Here is a 19,394-nt window from a genome sequence, read left to right as displayed (position 1 = left end):
GGGATCCTGAGGTTTGCGGAAGACACAAGCACTGGTGCATTTTGCAAATGCTGCCTCAGCAGCTCAGGGTTTTTAGGATTTCTCCTCTTGGAGATCTTGTCTGGCATTGGTGCTCCATGTGAGGAGCATGTGAGCACCTTTGAGGAAGCCACTGGTGCCCTCTGTAGTGACTGGATGGGTGTGGGTGTTTCTAAAGCGGCCTTTTTCAGATGTTTAGTCAAATATTCGGGGATCCTGAGTTTTCCTCTTTTTTGGGACCCTATGGGCACAGGTGCTCCCTTTGGGCACGCAGCAGGCACAGGTGCTCCCTTTGGAGATGCAGCAGGCACAGGTGCTTCACTGAAGACCGGGGATGTGGGGCATGATGTTTCTCCTTCCTCCACTGTTTCCCACCACTGGTCTGAGATGAGGTCCTCATAGTCAGGATACTCAGATATGGGGTCTGAAACTTCCATTATCGCCCACCACCGCCCCGCAGCAAGGGCTGTAGTGAGCTCATCTGACAATTCAGTTGATGAGGACTGCTCTGCACTCTCAAAAATGGTGGGCATGGTTGACATACTCGAAAATGAACTAGAAGTGAACAATACTTCTTGCAATTTATATCTGTGAAACACTATGAAAGAAAGAGAAACAGAAGAGATTATTTGAATAATCAATTTTGTATCAATTTCCCTACTAATATGCACAACTCAGATGCACATAATGTAAATGTATATAGTAATTTCACAATCGCCGACTCGCTACAAGAAGAATAAATCCGCGGCACTGTTTATACTCACGATCATTATGACGTAACAGTCGACAGTTGACGTCACAGTCGGCCACACGAATTGACGTCACAGTCTGCCACCCGAGTTGACGTCACAGTCAGCCACCCGAGTTGACGTCACAGTCAGCCACCCGAGTTGACGTAACAGTCGGCCACACGAGTGACGTCACAGTCGACCACAAGAGTTTGAGAGGAATTGAAGACCTAGGCTGTTTCGCTGTATTAAAAGTGAACATGCAATACAAACAAAGACTGACTTAGCTTTTTTAATTCATGATTGTTCATAGAAAAACTAGCGCTGTTTATTATTTATTTTTAGCATTTGCAGCTGGTGCATAAACGGGAGCAAGTGAAGCTGGCATACATTTTGTTATTAAGAATAACAGACCACTGTTTTTTTTGTTTTTTTGTTTTGTTTTGTTTTTTTACAGATATTAGCCTACAATAAAAGCATCTGCCATCTGAAACATTTCTGAAACAGAATATAATTCACAAAAAAAGTTCCTGTAGGCTTTCCTTGTTTTTTTCTATTTATGACCATTATTTAAAAAAGCAACAGATAGGACGAGAAAGAGTGCTGTCCCGAACATCAGCATGACGTTTTTTTTTATATTAAGTCGTAAATATTACATGACTTACATTTTGCTCTATATATCGGCAACGAAAATAGTTCCAAATAAATCTATAAATCGTTGCTCATCTTTGAGAAACAGTTTCCCTGACTGAAAACTTTCCATAGGCCTACGTTTAGCGGCTTTAGATGCTCTCTGAAGCGCAGACAGAGGAGCGAAACATAACGATGTCTCTTGTCAAAAAAACTGCTTCTTTCAGCAGGTTATTTTCGCTATGTAATATGTATTGATTGAAAAAATGGAGAATAATAAAATTCGGATTTCAAACGCAACGCCGAGTTTATGAAACTCAAATTAAGATTATATTTACAGTGAATTTAGTTTTAACATTTAATTTTGTCTTTTGATGAGATTTACAAATATATATTCTTAGAGCCAAGAATTTCCATGGGAATAAATCCATATTAGCCTAATGTGCTAATTAATGTGTGTTGTCATTGACAAATAAATAAATATACAGTTTACATATATAGAAAGAAAAATATTTCCAAAACAATACACACACACACACACACACACACACACACACACACACACACACACACACACTGAAAAAAAGGTTTTCATTCATCCAATTAAAAAAAATGTAGGGTTCACATCTATATTTTATAACTTGAGCCAATGAAAAATAAATAACTTGCCCTAACCAATATTTTCTATGTATTTTCTAAACCTTGGCACAAAGTATATTTTTCTTATTGAAGAAAGTCAATTAATTTAAATTCTGTTTTTGATCTAAACAAAAATATATAGATTTAATATAATAAAAAATCACATTTAAGAAATATGTATTAGACATTATTTGTTTTCTCCAATCAAATAGATATAGGTTTAATTATACAATTATTTCTCATTTTTAAAAATACAAATTAATTGGAATGATTTATTTTAAACAAACAAAAAGATATGGATTTAATAAAACATGTTTACCATTACGGAACATTTCTTAATATTTAATCTTGTCCAAAATAATTAAAAAAAGAAAGAATTTTCATTACATAGATATTTATTAACTTATACATTACTTACACATATCCACAATTTCAGTACTCAAGTGTCAGATTTTCAACTTCTAAGAGCTGGCAAACATTGACCTTAGAAAACAACAGCCTTAACCGAGAACAATGCAGTGAATTAGGGAAATGTGACAATTTCTCAGTTTCATCACTACTAGAAATGCAGCTGTAGTCAGTATCTCACTATCTTCCTTTTTTTTTTTTTTTTCATCTATCTCTTGTTCTTCAAAGTATGTACTGTGACACGTCCACCCAGTTACCTTTACACGCACACATGCACACACACACACACACACACACACACACACACACAAACGCACGCATCTGTCATTTCCTGACTGTATTGGTTTTGTTTTGGTTGTTTGTTTGTTTATTTGTTTTCCCTGTTTGTGATCCCAATTTATGTACATCTTGCAATAAAAAGATTCTCACTATCTCTGTCCTCGTTGTATTTTATGATGCTACAAATGATATCCAACTGTAAAAAAAACATTGTTGAAAAGTCAAAAATTGGAATGGAAGTACAGAGTTGTTGCTATACACCGTCCCATTTCATCTCATTGGTGTAAACTGGCAGCTTTCAGAACGCTGCAGCACGTAGCATTGCGTAGAACGCCGAACCATAGCCAGCCACTCAAACATGACATCATTTACGGGAGTAAACTGGGATGTGTGGGAACCCAGAATTAAGCTCTATTGTAGAGCTGGTCACAGAGCCTCTTGACATTGTTTGTCATGCCTTTTGGGTCCATGATGACTTTCTGGATATATTCAAATGTCTTGGGATATTCCAGACTGAATAAGGCATAAAGAAGGCCCAGGAGAATGGCAACAGCATTTGCGACAGACAGCAAGTCGCTCAGAACCTCTTGTCCCTCAAGTATGATGCCAATGTTTGTGGGTACAGCTTGTGCATCTCTGATGACGAAGATTGCCATGCTTTCTTGCTGAAGATTTTTTTCAGCCTCTTCCTTCTCCGACACCTGGAAAAGAATTTAGGAAAAGAATAAGGAATCGATAAAGCTTGGGTTTCCCCCAGATTAACCTCTTAACATTCAGACGGCCCGCAGGCTAATACCGTATATTCTTATATTCAGGCCAGCTAATACCGTATTGGCCTGAATATAAGACCACCCCCTATTTTTCACTCATTTTTGAAAAACAGCTTTTTGAAGACCAAATCTTGTTTTTATACAGAGTATTATTTCATTTGAAAATTTAACAAAAGAATGTTGGGTTCACAGTTTTTAGATTTCCAAAGGCATCTATGACTGTCAGCTTGAAAGGAATGCAGCATGGAATGTGAATAGGGGTTTATGTAATGTGAATTTGTGGTTAAATGGTTTATTGAAAAAATTGTGTCTCTGTCTTTATTTTTTTTGATCAGAAGTTTTAACCCAGGCTCATTGGAAATACGTTACTCTGGGTACTTTTTTGCAAACCCTGAAATACGTACCTGAAAGTACATTTCCCTGCACTTTCTGGGTGAAACGTCCACTAGAGGCACTATGTCCAAGTCACGTGACTTTCAAGATTCCGGTCGCGAGAACAAAATAACATGGCGGACATTTCTATCATTTTTAGTGAAAAAAAAACAATATTTTGAGTTAGATTCTGGATAAAAATAAGTTTTGATTACATTTCTAGCGAGAAATATATATTTTATTTTCATAATATTCATTCAGTGAATGTACATACACTGTAAAAAGTGAGCAGTTGGATCAACTTAAAAAAAATGTACTCAAAAAAGAAATTAAGAATTTAAGAAATTAAGAAAGAAATGAAGTTTTCTCAACTTAAATTATCACGAAAACGTGATAATTTAAGTTGAGAAAACTTAATTTCTTTAGGTGTTACCAATTGAAGTCTTTTTTTTTAAGTTGATCCAACTGTTCACTTTTTACAGTGTAATCACTCGCTTTAACAAGTTTTGCCAGAACCTTACGATATGTAGCCAAGGCTAAGTTTCAGTCAGGTGATTGTTTTATGTAGACTACTCCGTGAAACGTACTACAGCAAGTTAACGTTAGTGAGCATGAGGACACCCAGCTGAGCTTCAATTAACCCTGGTAAAAAAAAATAGTACGTTGACCCCATAATCATATCTATATTATATACATACATATTCTTTTGAATTTTACATATAGGCTACATATAGAGGGGACTGCTCACATTTAGGCTAATTAATAACGTTTTATTATTTTTGTTATCAGTGAATGTAAGCAAATATAAATAGTCTTACATTGAACATTCACAGACTGATCAGGCTACGATCAGCATCGTAAATGCTTTAGATATTTATGGGGTTATATATTTATTTATTTATTTATAGAGTAGTGAGCAACGGCGAATGTGATCCACACTCCATATCAGAAGGTGGCGGTAATGCACACTTAAAAGTTGTTTGACAACTGCAATTTAAAAAAAGAAGAAGACCCGCTGCCTGGCTGTGAATTTACAGGCCTATACCTGTAAATAACCATCTGTAAACCTGAAAACCATTCTGTAATAATGGCCACCAATCATTTCTCTGATCCATCTGCAGAAGACATGGAAAAGGAATTTGAACTCGACATCGATGAAATAATGTCTGATTTGCAGGAGTTGCAGGAAGTAAATTGTCTCTTGAAATGTCTGTAAGTATTGATACTGTTCGTTTTGTAGCATTTTATTCTGATAACATATATCATTATGGCTAGGAGGATACTGCTCTTAAATCACGACCTAAAAAAAAAGAAAGACGTTCCAAGGATCAGATGGAAAAAAAGAGACAAAAGTGGTAATTTGGTGTATACAAAAAGAGAAGCCAAACAAGGAAAAGGAGGTAAGTGATAATATCATGTTTATTTTCTCTTAATGTTTCTGTTTTCAAAAATCGTATAGAGGCTTATCACTTTTACACTGGTACGTTACAGGTAAATCCAGAGCTTCAGTGGTCCATGCATCAACAAGCAACCAAACTTTGATTGATCCTGGTAAGCCGATTGTGTCCATTTAGTAGTTTATAAAAGAGCCAATCAAAAATACAATAATGGGTTTACTGATTTAAAAAAAATATATATTCTAGTAAATTCAAGTGCTGCTGACTCTGAGTCTATGAATGAGGATTGTTCAGATACACGCATCAATGCACAGTGTGCTATTGGTAAGTAACAAAAGTCTTCCATCTTGTCAAAACCATTATCTGTGTTTTGATCAATTATAATAGATAATGACTTTGTTTTTTATATGACTTTTGGCTTTTAAGATATACAGTTACATCAGCTCCATGATGCACTTATCTCAGAGAAAAGTATGTCTGCATCTCACAACTGGACAGTAAGAAAAATAGTGTCTGAAAACCATTGGATGGAAGCAAGACAAAAGCTCTTGGACTGCTCGCTTGCCTCGGACAGGGTATTTTCCGTATCTTGTGATCACTGCAGAGTGAATGCAGCAGTGATAAGGTGCAAGGACTGTTTGCCAAAACCACATTACTGCGACAACTGTGATGTGTCAACCCACCAATACCTTGTTTTGCATAACAGGGAGTGTTTTTTAGATTTTCTTTTTAAACCTATTCCTCCATCAAATGTCATAAAGAACATCAATGGCCAACACACATTATGTGAGCAAGGTAAGTAAAACATTTTTAAGATGTGTTGTCTAAAAATCTAAGTCATATGTTAGTTATGTTCTTTTTTTTCTTTTCTTTAGCATGTTTGTTACCCATCCAACAACCGCAAAACATTTGCAGTTGTGTGGCTCAAAACATGTCTGTAAGTGCTGGCCGATTAGTACATCTCATCAACATAAATGGTATGTACTCCTTAAAACCAAAGTATTTACTCAATCCAAAATTTTTGATATTCAGGCTTGTCACTAACTTATTTGGACTGTATTGTAGGTCGCTATGACCTCTCTTTGCCTGTTTGGCGCTGCATTACATGCCACAAAACATGGACACCTGAGCTGCAGGACCTTATCCAAAGTGGTTACTGGCCAGGCTCTTTTGCATTTCAAACTATATATCAGATTGACCTATTTACATCTTTTGAGCAGTTCAAAGTCACTGCACCAGGCCTCTCAAGACAAGCCTTTGTGAACATGTTAGGTCACGGACATTTGGACGGGTACTTTTAAAAAATTACAATTAATTTTGTTAATGAACTTTTCCTTATCCCCAATTAATTTTAGTTTTTTTTTTCACTGCTAGATTGATACTATTTGTGGCAAAACATTCCAAAAAGCATTTTTGGAATGGACTTATTGTCGTCATGAGAAAGAGAAGCTCAGTGGAGTCGATCATTTCTTGTGCCCTGCATGTGTCCCAGATGCAGTTGCTGTGTCTGCAGATGGAAACCGTAAACTATACCGGTTTAACAAAGCCAAAGAGTAATAGCATAACTAATATATTAAAGGAATATTTCTATACATGTTTAGTGTATATTGGCCCTCTAATCCAATTTGTTCCACTGTAATTAATATAGAGTAGAGGAGCAGCCTTTCTACGAAGGTATTTTCATTTCCAAGGATGAAGATGTGGCAGCATTTGTTGATTTCATTCAGCAAAACACCAACCCTGTATGTTTCCATCATTTTATTAGTATTTTCGTTGTTTAACTGTATATATGTTCCCTTTCAAGGGAACTCCCGTTGCGTCGAAAAGCTGACGCTATGGGAACGCTTTGCGTGATGACGTCTTGAAGCACATGTAAAATCAGTCCAATGGTGTGGCGGAACGTCAGAGGCGGGTGACGTCACGTACCAGGAAGCTATAAAAGCCGGCCCGAAACAGAAAACGAAAGCTTTCTGAGTCTTCAGTTGCGCTCTGTGTTGAATCTGTCCTTGTTATTTGGTGTTGTCTGTCTATATTATATATATATATTCAGTATGGCGAGCAAGCAGCAGTTTAGAGTGTGTGTCCATCCCTGCCCGCGTTATTTAACGGGAGGTGATACTCACACTCTTTGTGTTGTTTGTTTGGGTGAGGAGCATGCCCAGTCAGCACTCGAGGGTGGTGACTGTGTGCATTGCGACGCGCTTCCATTGCGCACGCTCCGATCCCGCTTGGCTCGGTTCAATCCCGATCGCGTTCCCCAGGGCTCGGGTCCCGCCGCGGCTGAGGCTCGGCGGCGATCTCAGACCTGGGGTTCGCAAATGGATCTGTCAGTGGATGTTGAGACGGGCTCTGCCTTATCTCAGCATCAATCTGACAGATCCAGTGCCTCTCATCAGGGTGTGGAAGCACGCATTGCGGTTTCTTCCCCCCCGATAGAGGCACCAATACTGCAACTGTCCAGCTCTGAGGAGTTGGATGTTGTGAGTATTGAAGCTGAGTCTGAGGATTCGCCACCTCAGTCTCATGCGTTTGAGGAACTGCTCGATGTTATTACTAGAGCAGTTGACAGACTATCTATTGAGTGGCCAGAGGATAGGCAGGACGTTCGTTCGAAAAGTAAGCTCGACGAACGCTTCCTGCCATCTCGTACACAGCCTCAGCGAAGAAGCCTTCCGTTTTTCCCCGATCTCCACACCGAGGTGTCGAAATCGTGGGGAAAACCGGTTTCATACAGAGTGTATGCACCACAAACATCCCACTATTCTTCCATTCACAAATATAAAGAATATGGTTATGGGGAGATGCCGAAGGTGGAGGAGACGCTTGCGAGCTATCTTTTTCCAGCAACGGCATCTTCCCTGAAAGCTCCTTCACTTCCCTCTAAGCCAGTAAAATTCACATCATCTCTGGTTCATAAATCGTATGCAGCCGCTGGTCAAGCTGCAGCGTGTCTGCATACGATGTCTATTATGCAAGCCTATCAGGCAGAATTATTGGGGGATTTAGAGGAGGGCGGGGGAATTGGTCCTGACACAGTGGCTGAACTACGCAGAGCCACAGATCTGTCTCTCAGGGCCACCAAGGAGACCGCTAAATCAATCGGGCGGTCTATGGCAGCCCTGGTGGCCACTGAGAGGCATCTGTGGCTCAATTTGAGCGATATAAAAGAGAAAGAAAAGCACGTTCTCTTAGATGCTCCGGTTTCCACTGTTGGTTTATTTGGTGATGCAGTAAACAGTGCGGTAGCTAAATCTCAGGAAGCTGCTAAACAGGCAGCTGCATTACAAAAACTTCTCCCCCGCCGTTCTTTCATTGAGGCTGCTGAGCGGGAGCAGCCTCACTCCTCTAAAAAGAGCGCTGAACATCGTGCCACTCAAAAACAGAGTGTGTCCTCTCGTGCTCCCCCACAAAAATCTCGGGGACACGGAGGGCGCTCTCAAACCCAGCAGTCTTCGAGGGGTAAAACGGATCTGCGGACCGTTATTACCGCCAAGAAGGCTGCTGGGAAAAAGTCCTGATGTCTGAGGGCTCAGGACAAATGAGGGTAGTCCCCCCGAAGCAGAGCGGTTAACACCTCTTTTCACGGTGCCCGTCTCTCTTCGGTGCCCTCAGGGGACCGTTCTGCCAACCCTGCCACCTCTGGTGTTACAGGGCGCAGCGGTCTCCGGCGAGCACATATCTCAAGGTCCACCCGGAAACGTAGTGGCCTCGGGATGCCCGCCCCCTCTGAGGAGGGTGCTAGAGCAGTCTGTTTGGTCGTTCCCTGCCGGTGCGCCGTTACAGGGCGACGAACCGACTACTCAACAGCAGGAGAAAAATACGGTGCCGTCTCTCTTCGGTGCCCTCAGGGGACCGTTCTGCCAACCCTGCCGCCTCCGGTGTTACAGGGCGCAGCGGTCTCCGGCGAGCACATATCTCAAGGTCCACCCGGAAACGTAGTGGCCTCGGGATGCCCGCCCCCTCTGAGGAGGGTGCTGGAGCAGTCTGTTTGGTCGTTCCCTGCCGGTGCGCCGTTACAGGGCGACGAACCGACTACTCAACAGCAACAAAATCCAGAAACCAGTCTCGAGAGACTGGTACCTCTAGTAGAATCTTTGACAGCGTGGAAGCTACTGTCAAATGTTTCTCGTTGGGTCCTGCAGACCGTGGAAAAAGGGTATTAGATACAATTCTATTAACGCCCACCGCGGTTTATGGGGGTCCTGCCCACAGTGCTGGGCCCCGAGCAGGTTCTGGTTATGGAACAGGAAGTAAACACTCTGTTAGAGAAAGGGGCCATAGAATATGTACCCCCCTCCAACAGGGAAACCGGGTTTTACAACCGGTACTTCATAGTTCCAAAAAAGGACGGGGGATTGCGTCCCATTTTAGATCTTCGAGTTCTGTACGAGTACATGCAGCTCAAGTTCAAAATGTTAACCTTGAGACAAATCGTGCCACAGATCAGGTCCGAGGACTGGTTTGTCACGATAGACCTCAAGGACGCATATTTCCATCCGTCCGTGTCATTGGAAGTTCCTGAGGTTTGCTTTCGGGGGCAAAGCATACCAATATCGAGTTCTTCCATTCGGCCTAGCTTTATCACCCCGCACTTTCACCAAATGCGTGGATGCAGCTCTGGCGCCTCTGCGCCTCCGGGGTATTCGCATCACGAACTACATCGACGATTGGTTGATTTTAGCTCAGTCGCATTAGATGGCGGTTCAACATCGAGATGTTGTTCTCGCCCATATGAAAGAGTTGGGGTTACGGCTGAACGCCAAGAAGAGTGTGCTTTCTCCATTTTAGAGGACCACTTTTTTAGGCGTGGTTTGGGATTCAGTGTCGATGCAGGCGCGCCTGTCATCGCCACGCTTCGATTCCATCCTGGCAGCTGTGAGAAGTGTAAAGCTAGGCCAGCTACTCACTGTCAAACAGTTCCAGAGACTGTTGGGTTTCATGGCAGCAGCTTCCAACGGGATACCTTTTGGACTGCTGCACATGAGGCCCCTGCAGTGGTGGCTCAGGACCAGAGGGTTTTTCCCCGAGGGGCAACCCATTTCGCACAATCAAGGTCACGCGGTGATGCCTACGTGCCTTGGTTATGTGGAAGAAACCTTGGTTCCTGTCCCAGGGCCCAGTGCTGGGAGCTCCTTGTCGTCGCAAACTGCTAACGACGGATGCTTCCCTCACGGGTTGGGGAGCGATCCTGAGGGTCGCTCATCTCAAGGTCTGTGGGAAGACCATCATCGTTCCTGGCATTCTATAGCCTAGAGATGTTAGCTGTCTTCCGGGCTCTGAGGAGCTTTATCACAGGTCTCAGGGGACACCATGTGTACTACATACGGACAACACGTCGGTAGTCGCCTATATCAAGGGGGTTTGCGCTGGCATGCCATATCCTCTTGTGGTCCCAGGGGAAGTTGCTGTCACTCAAGGCAGCCTACATCCCCGGGGTCCAGAATATAGGAGCAGACACTCTGTCGAGACAGGGGCCGAGGCCCGGGGAATGGTGGCTCCACCCCCGAGGTGGTGGAGCTGATATGGAAATTATAAGTGGATCTGTTTGCGTCTCGATAGACGTCTCACTGTCCACTTTGGTTCTCCTTCACGCATCCAGCTCCTCTGGGACTGGATGCTATGGTACAGACGTGGCCGAGGCTACGTCTGTACGCCTTTCCCCCAGTTGCTCTGCTCCCGGGAGTTCTGGAAAGAGTTCGCAGGGACCGGGTTTGCCTGCTTTTTATAGCCCCGCGCTGGCCGGGCAGAGTATGGTTTCCCGATATTGTGTCCCTCCTCGACGGGCATCCTCTGGAGTTACCCGTCAGGAGGGACCTTCTGTCCCAGGCAGAGGGCTCGATATTTCACCCTCGGCCAGAACTGTGGAACCTGTGGGCTTGGCCTCTGAGGGGGCCCAGCTCATAGAGTCAGGTCTCTCAACCGAGGTTGTTGAGACCATTCTACAGTCCAGAGCTCCCTCCACGAGGAAACTTTATGCCCTGAAGTGGAGAGTATTCACTTCTTGGTGTAGTGACCGTCGGTTGGACCCAGTCCACTGCCCAATTGGTACAGTGCTGGAGTTCCTGCAGGAACGGTTCACTGCAGGTCTGACCCCGTCCACTTTAAAGGTCTATGTGGCGGCCATAGGTGCTTACCACAGTCCTTTGGGTGGAATGTCTGTGGGGAAAGACCCCTTGGTATCTCGTTTCCTTCGTGGCACTTGGAGGTCCTCCTCCCTTTCGAAATCGGACCAGGAGGCGAATAATTTGCTTTGCCCTGTTCGGGCGTTAGACGCGTATGTCCACAGAGCTGCCCTGTGGCGTAAAAGTGACTTTTGCTCCCCTAACAAGGGAGGTCCAGTGTCTAAGCAAAGGATGAGCAAGTGGGTGGTTGAGACTATCTCACTGGCTTATGAGGCGGCTGGACAGCCTTCTCCTTTGGCTGTCCGGTCGCTCTCTACTAGGAGTATGGCGGCCTCTAAGGCCCTTATATCAGGAGTATCGTTACAGGACGTCTGTGATGCGGCAGGCTGGTCCTCACCGCACACCTTCGTCAGGTTCTACTCTCTGGATTTAGACTCTACTCTAGGGTCTCATGTTTTGTCTTCTTAGTGCTGCTCACATGATTACACACAGGACAGACATTTGTAGCTATGGAGGCGTTGGTATAGACGTTCCCATAGCGTCAGCTTTTCGACGCAACGGGAGTTCCCTTGAAAGGGAACGCCTCGGTTACGACTGTAACCTCGGTTCCCTGAAGAGGGAACGAGCGTTGCGTCGCCTTGCCATATCTCCTTCATGCCTGTCAGCGCGACTTCAGACTTTACGAAGCTTTCGTTTTCTGTTTCGGGCCGGCTTTTATAGCTTCCTGGTACGTGACGTCACCCGCCTCTGACGTTCCGCCACACCATTGGACTGATTTTACATGTGCTTCAAGACGTCATCACGCAAAGCGTTCCCATAGCGTCAGCTTTTCGACGCAACGCTCGTTCCCTCTTCAGGGAACCGAGGTTACAGTCGTAACCGAGGCGTTATACATCTTTACTGATAATGTTGTTTATTATTATGATTATTACTGTCTTGCAGGTAAAAGGGAGAGGCACATGTGGACAGTCGACATGGGCTGCTGCCAGGGAGACCTCAAAAAAGTCAAGCAATAAATTGGATGAGGAAGGGTTGGAGGTGGCAGTGTGCAGACACAACATTTTGCTTAAAGGACTCAACATGAAGAGGGGGGAAATATTTGCCTATCCAATGTTTTTGACAAATGAAGTGCCTACAAAAACCAACTGCAGATTCTTCTGCACAGACATTATGTGTCGATATTGGCCCTATTTGCAAAAAGTTGCACAGGCAGTTCCACGTCTGCAGCCGTTAACAGAGATGAAGCCTTTTCTTTCTGTTATGCACGCAAAGGGCCACTGTACTAGCTGTGAGGTAACTCTGTTTTAAATGACATAAAAAAAAAAAAATCCTGCACATGTATCAAAATAGCCCATTAACAACGTTTTGGTCCCATGACCTTCATCACAGTAATATACCTACATTCATGATGGTCATGGGATCTAAACTTTAATAACAGTTGTGCAAGTATTGACCGTGTACAGGATTTTTTTTTTTTTTTTACCCGCAGTTGTGTAAAGGTAATCGTTGATCGATTGTTTTAAATAACATGAAATTGTTAAAGGTCTTAATTATTATTGTTAAAGGTAACAATTATAATTTGTTATATTTTTATATAAATATCTTTTTCTGCATACTCATTTTCACTTTAAACTTGATTTGTCTGTAAAATTGTGCCGGTTTGTTTTATAGGTTCAGTGGAGTGGTAAAAATCAAACGGGAGCAGGCTCTACTATTGTTGAAGAAGTGGAGCAAGTTAACAGTTTTTTATCACGTGTTGCTCTTACAACAAAATATTTGAGTAAGGCTGGTAAGTGTCATGTACACAGCCTTGTATTTTTGTAGTCCATAGATTTAGACAAAATAATCAAAAATTTCATAATCAAATTTAAAAATGAAAATGATGCCTGATTTAGGGCCTGAGTAGCAATGGTGTGAGGACCCTATTGGAATTGTTCAGTTAATTATTATTATTTAAATTTATATTTGTGCTCATATTAGTTGTTTAGCTTTTCGTAAATCACATAGTTCATTCAAAATAATATTTTTTTCATCATTGATTGACCCTGTTGACTTCCATAGTATTTTTTTTCCTACTATGGAAGTCAATCGGGTCCATCACCTGCGTGGTTACCAACATTCTTCAAAATATATGTTGTGTTCTCTTGTATAAAAAATTCAGGGTGAACAACTTCCATACCAATTGAGGATGAATCTTGACAGAATTTTAATTTTGAAATGGACAATTCCTTTAATCTTGGAATATCAATGTGCAGTGAATAGACATTAAAAAAAATATATATATATATATTTATATATATATATATATATATATATATATATATGTGTATGTATATATGTTTGTGTGTTTGTTTTTTGTTTTTGTTTAGCACGAGTGGACATGATCACCCTTCATGCTAAAGGATGGAATGAGAGAAAGAGGAAGAACCTTCACATTTACTTGTCTAAGCGGTATATCAAGGTACCACGCATTTAAAACAGTTGTTTTAAGCCATACATTTACTATAAATTTTTTTTAAACAGTCATATTCAGTTAAATGTTTAATCTCATCTATGTTTAAGACTGGGCAAAAGATGAAGGAAGCCAAGGAAGATGTCGAGGCGGTTCAGGCAGTCCTGGCTAAGTCCAAAATAGAGCTGCAGCAATGGGTGTGCGATGTTAAGCAATGGGCAACTCAACTCATGGGTTTTTCATATTTTTACAGTTTTTATATTAAGTAAATATCATAGTTTTTAATAATTTATTTGAAGTAAAATCTTAAAATACTTTTCTTGCTTAATGTCCTGATTCAGTAATCTGATATGCTATTTTAAACAGTTCCCGATGGCAGTAGAACCGACGATCCAGTGGGGTTGCAGCATCAGATTGAAGGGTTGTATTTAGGCATTCAGCAGAAAAAGAGAGATTTGTATCGGCTAACAGGTAAATAAAATGCTCTATATATGCTGTAGGGGTGTGTCGAGATCTCTTGCTACAATATCTTGCTTGACTAAAATGTGACAAGATGAAATTAGCATAGAATGTCACAGTTACATTCCCATTACATGCCTCCACTGATGTTTTGCTGTTAAAAAAATAAATATAACCATTGTAAACTATTGTAAAGTCTGCTCTGCTCATCCAACATGAGTTGCAGTTGCTAATAGTGTAACAGGAATCACATTTCACTGATTGCGTGAAGATTGCGACGGATTTGTTGCATAAAAGAGCCTGCATGTATTGTATTGTAGAACACGTGTTCAGCACCGCTGCTCCGGGTACATAGTACGTGCAATCGTGAATTTGAAAGTAAAAGTAAAACAAGAGCTCTTTCTAATGTGTGCAATTTAAGCTGCATACAATAACCTAATATCAAACTTATATCTCTGTACTGTGACTCTGGTCTCTGTTTTTGGTTTGTTTGCACTTCAAAACTGAGAGAGAATTTATTTTTTCCAAAAATTTTTAAAATTGTGTCATCATTTACTGACCCTCAAGTTGTTTCAAACCTGTATGAATTTTTCTTCTGCTGAACACAACGATATTTTGAATAATGTTGGTAACTTGGGTCCCATTGACTTCCCATAGTATTTTTTTTCCTACTATGGAAGTCAATGGGGTCCATGAACTGTCTGGTTACCGGCATTCTTCAAAATATCTTTCTTTGTGTTCAGCAGAAGAAAGAAATTCATACAGGTTTAAAACAACTTGAGGGTGAGTAAATGATGACACAGTTTTTGATTTTGAGGTGAACTATTCCTTTAATAAAACTAAGAAAATTGTATTTTTATTATTAGTTATGCTGTTTTTATTTTTATGTTTTCATGTACAGTAAGGTCTGAAGAGACTTAAATAATATAGGAGAAAAACCAGTCAGTTGAGTTTGGCAAAACCTTTTAAAGTGCTTGTATATAATTGTCTGTAAGCATTTGATAATTCATACTCCAATGAAGTAGTACTGAAATGACATTCATTAGAAGATTATCAGTAAAACAATTCAAATTTTTCAAGTCATGATTTGGCCTGACCATTGAGGATTTGAATAAAATTAGAGATGCACCGATTACAATTTTCTGGGCCGATTCCGATTTTTCATTAAGTTTGACCTGCCGATACCGATTTTAGCCGATTCCGATTTCATTTTTTCTAACCACTTTACAGCACACACAAATATTTATTTTATATCTTTTCTGTAATAGAACATTTTACAATTTGCATAATACATCTTTTTTTGAACAGATAAACGCTATAAAACAGAACTTTATAAATTACTCCAGGTGTGGGTAATTCACACACATCTAAAGTGCAGTGTTATGGAAGAACCATTTCCTTTTCACATTCAATATCCAATAATTTTTTTATACATGTATTTAGCAAACTAAACGTCTGTATGAAAACAGGGAATGGCGATAAAATAATATATAAATAATTTTTTTTATAAATATAGCCTTGCAGTATAAAGATATTTCTCAAAGCACACACACACACACACACACAGGCCTATTGCAATCACTTGTACAAACTGAATAATAAAACAAGTTTAAATGGGTACATTTTCTATAAATATTGTTCTTCGTTTTCTTTTCTGACATTGCCTACTCCAGTTCTTGTTAAAACACGCAAATTCTGTGCATTAAGGGCACTTTTTTGTGAAACCCTATTTAGGCTATTTTGTCCATCAAAAGTGTGCTTTCCCTTTAATTGAGCGCGAGCAGTGCAGCAAATAGACTCGGCGCCGAAACACGCGCTTCACTGCTCGCGACGCTCCTGCTTGACGCTCACGCGCTGCTCCTGCTCCCGTTGTGAATGCACTTGATTAACATGCACGCCGAAAAAAAATACGCCTTGCGGTCTGAACCGACGTAATTCACGAGGTTTCCTACATGTGTGTTCCGTGTGCACGTGTGATGCTGATGTTGCGCGATGTTAATCATGCGGCGCCCGAGTGCATTTGACCGGCATAAAATCGGTATTTGTCAGACTGACCGGCCGGTCGCCGGTTACGGCCGATCACGTGAAAATCGGCCAATTCCGGTCACCAGCCGATCAATCGGTGCATCTCTAAATAAAATATTGTGCAAAAATCTTTCCTCGTTCTCGTGAACCCATTGCGTCTCATCTCGTGAGATAGGTGTCTCGTCACACCCCTAATCTGTTGTTTCTTATTTGGATAATCCTAATTTCTTTTAAATGGCCTGTTTTAATCACCTTTTTTTATATAACCCAGATCGCAACAAGCAGCGGCACAAAGTCCGACGGAGGATTGTCGAAGAGAAGAAGAAGTTATCCGATGCAATATCCAAGTACAATTCTCTTCCAACAAGTACCAAAGCTTTGAATTCTGCAGATGACTTGCTTGCTGCAGAAACGCCTATCTGGCCATGGGAAATGGGTATGACCATAAATGATTAGTTTCCTGATAATTTACTCCCCTCAGTGCCATCCAAGATGTCAATGTCTCTCTTTCTTCAGTGTAAAATATATATATATTTTTTTTAGAAAAACATTTCAGGATTTTTCTCAACACAATGGACTTCAACTGCAACCAATATGTTGATGTCAAAATCAATGCAGTTTCAAAGGGCTTTGTAGAATATCAGCTATAGGGCTGGTCAATATATCGATATATAAAATATATCGATATATTTTAAAATGCGATACAAAATTCGACCATATCGCATATATCTCGATATAGTTCAAATTTGCACTGTGATCATTGCTCCAAGCAAGCTGCTGACTGCTTATGTAGAGTGCGTCTCAACAGCCTAGGGTACAGCGCGACACATACTTGCATCGAATGTTAACGCAGAGGAACGGGACACTGCAGTTTAGTGAGTTCACAAAAGTTCATTATTTCCATGTGCTTTAAAGCCTTCCCAGTTAAACGTGTCATTCACTGCTGATGGGCTGTTCTAACATGCGCTTTACTGAGCACGAACACCTGAAGCGCACATGCACTGAAGCCTATTTAACAGCGCCTGGTTACTTTTGGACTAAGTTATCTTTCGAGTCTTATTTTGCTAATACTCTCAAATACACACAAGGTTTACATAAAGAAAGTTGGTTATGTCTAAGCTGAAAGCAAACCGAGAAAATTTAGAGAAATCTGCTTTTCAAATGCATGTATATTAGAAGTGTTGTGGTCCATATCGCCCAGCCCTAATCTCAGCTGAGGAATAGGGTCTTATCTAGCTAAACGATTGGTCATTTTCTAAAAAATATATATATACATTGATATACTTTAACCACAATTGTTCATCTTGTGCTGGTCTGCGACGTGCCGGAAATTACGTCGTCATGTTGGAAATGTCACAAGAGTTTTTTTTTTTTTTTTAAATGGTAATAATAAACTAAATCAAAGATGTCCGACAACAATTTTGAATTTGGAGGAGAATGAGATGGAATTTTTCGCCCCTTCCCTGCCTTTTTGAACCGGATGCCTGGCAGACCATCACAAGATGAACAACTGTGGTTAAAGAGTATATAAATGCTAGATAAAGACCCTATTGTGTAGAGCCCTTTGAAACTGCATTGATTTAGACTTCAATATGTTGGTTGTGGTTGAAGTCTAGCCTGGTTAAAACCAGACCCTTCTCAGTCGTAACTGAGATAGGGTCTGGAAAAGCTTCATTAACAACTCATTTTCAAAGAACACAAACAGACGTTGCTCAAATGCCTCTGGGCGCAATTGAATAGACCAAAAACCAGTCGGAGCGATCGTCATTGTGTAAAGCCATATGCTGCGTCCCAATTTGCCTACTTACTCTTTTTGTGAATAAAAGGTATTTACTTTTGAATGTGTAGCAAAAGAGTAGGCAAGCTTTGGGACATACTACTTTGTTATCTTTATTGGACGGATCTTTCATATACATCCTGTCACATAAACTGCCCTGTCAATCATCTTGTCACAGTTAAAATGCTCCATTAAATCTAATTTAATCTCCTACCATTTAGGAGAGAAATGTAATAGCACGTTCCTCTGTCAGTCGTGGGTCTTTCATTGAGACTGTCCTCATGTGTTTGCAATTTTAATATAATAACGCATTTCAAAGTTGTTGCGCTTCACCAACGGATGTCGCTGGGGGTAATTGGATAGACCTAAAACCAATCAGAGCGATCATCATTGTGTAAAGCCACCTCAACTTTTGAGATTATTGCCAAGGTTTGGAAAGATTAGAAATGAGCTTGTAAGGCCCGCTATATTGGCCCAATCTGCCGGTTCGCCAATACACGGGGAAGGTTGTCACGTGTTCTGTCCTCACTCATGCAAAGTATTTGTTGGTTAAATTTGCAATACATTAATCATATGTATTTACTCGTTAATTCATCTGACTCCATAAATGAAAGGTTTTAATAATATCTGTGCCTCACTAAAAGTGAGCGAATGTTTGACTATTCCTTTTAACCATTAAATAAACAATGTCAAACCCAGTTGGAATAATCACATTGTAGCAATTTAATATTTCAGATATCAGAGATCAATTCCACAATCAATTCAAATATCTAGAACATGGTTATACATTGGTTACACCAAAGAATCTTACCCAGCTTGTACCTGAGATAGAGAGAGGGAGAGAGAGAGAGAGAGAGGGAAACCCCCTATCCAATTCCACGTCCAGCCAAGAAGAAGAGACAGAGAGAGCCAGAACACCTTCCTTTATCCTCTGACCAGGTGAGAAGGGGGATGGGGTGAGACCACCCTCAAATGGCTTCTATCCCACAGAAGGGGGGTTGCCTTATCTGGCATTATCTCTAAACCAGTTTCCTATGAACTTCTATAAACCTTATTTCCTTTTATTTTATCTATCTGGATATGAGATATCTGTACCACTCACTTTGAGACATTTCAAATGACACCAAAAGCATAACAGTCAATGTTGAATATTCACATTAAACCATGTTCTTACGTGAGTTCCTAGTTTCTGAGAGGAAGAAAGGCTGTATTGGGGGAGGTCAAATGTTAATCAGCCAGCAGGGCCCTTTTGTCCCATAAATCAGGCCTCAACCAGTATTTTCAGTCTTACAGTTTCCCTCCTTGATCCCGTGGGTCA

At 41.0% G+C, this 19,394-nt stretch overlaps 1 protein-coding gene and 1 pseudogene across 2 annotated transcripts in view; both read left to right on the top strand.

Moving 5' to 3' along the window:
* Window positions 1-19,394, top strand: part of LOC309510221 (NACHT, LRR and PYD domains-containing protein 3-like) — a 343,190-nt pseudogene that overhangs the window by 127,520 nt on the left and 196,276 nt on the right. The gene's annotated exons all lie outside the window — the stretch shown is intronic.
* Window positions 4,840-18,911, top strand: LOC309510214 (uncharacterized protein). The gene is made up of 13 exons (XM_082191247.1): window positions 4,840-5,244; window positions 5,336-5,395; window positions 5,488-5,565; window positions 5,668-6,036; window positions 6,117-6,218; window positions 6,734-6,794; window positions 6,890-6,983; window positions 12,306-12,656; window positions 13,035-13,152; window positions 13,733-13,824; window positions 13,926-14,042; window positions 14,181-14,286; window positions 16,571-18,911. The coding sequence occupies exons 1-13, from the start codon at window positions 5,112-5,114 to the stop codon at window positions 16,753-16,755; spliced, it is 1,866 nt and encodes a 621-aa protein (XP_082047373.1). The 5' UTR covers window positions 4,840-5,111; the 3' UTR covers window positions 16,756-18,911.

Source organism: Leuciscus leuciscus (assembly GCF_965113295.1).
Source record: "Leuciscus leuciscus genome assembly, contig: SUPER_11_unloc_5, whole genome shotgun sequence".
Lineage (NCBI taxonomy): Eukaryota > Metazoa > Chordata > Actinopteri > Cypriniformes > Leuciscidae > Leuciscus > Leuciscus leuciscus.
Note: the sequence above shows the minus strand (reverse complement) of the source record. Positions and strands in the feature narration are given on the sequence as shown.

What these genes read in the sequence shown, in the direction of transcription:
- LOC309510214 (XM_082191247.1), top strand. Translation starts at nt 5,112, where the DNA reads ATGGCTAGGAGGATACTGCTCTTAAATCACGACCTAAAAAAAAAGAAA. An exon ending in CAATGCACAGTGTGCTATTG is followed by an intron (nt 5,566 to 5,667) that starts GTAAGTAACAAA and finishes TTGGCTTTTAAG; the next exon opens with ATATACAGTTACATCAGCTC. An exon ending in TTCAGCAAAACACCAACCCT is followed by an intron (nt 6,984 to 12,305) that starts GTATGTTTCCAT and finishes ACTGTCTTGCAG; the next exon opens with GTAAAAGGGAGAGGCACATG.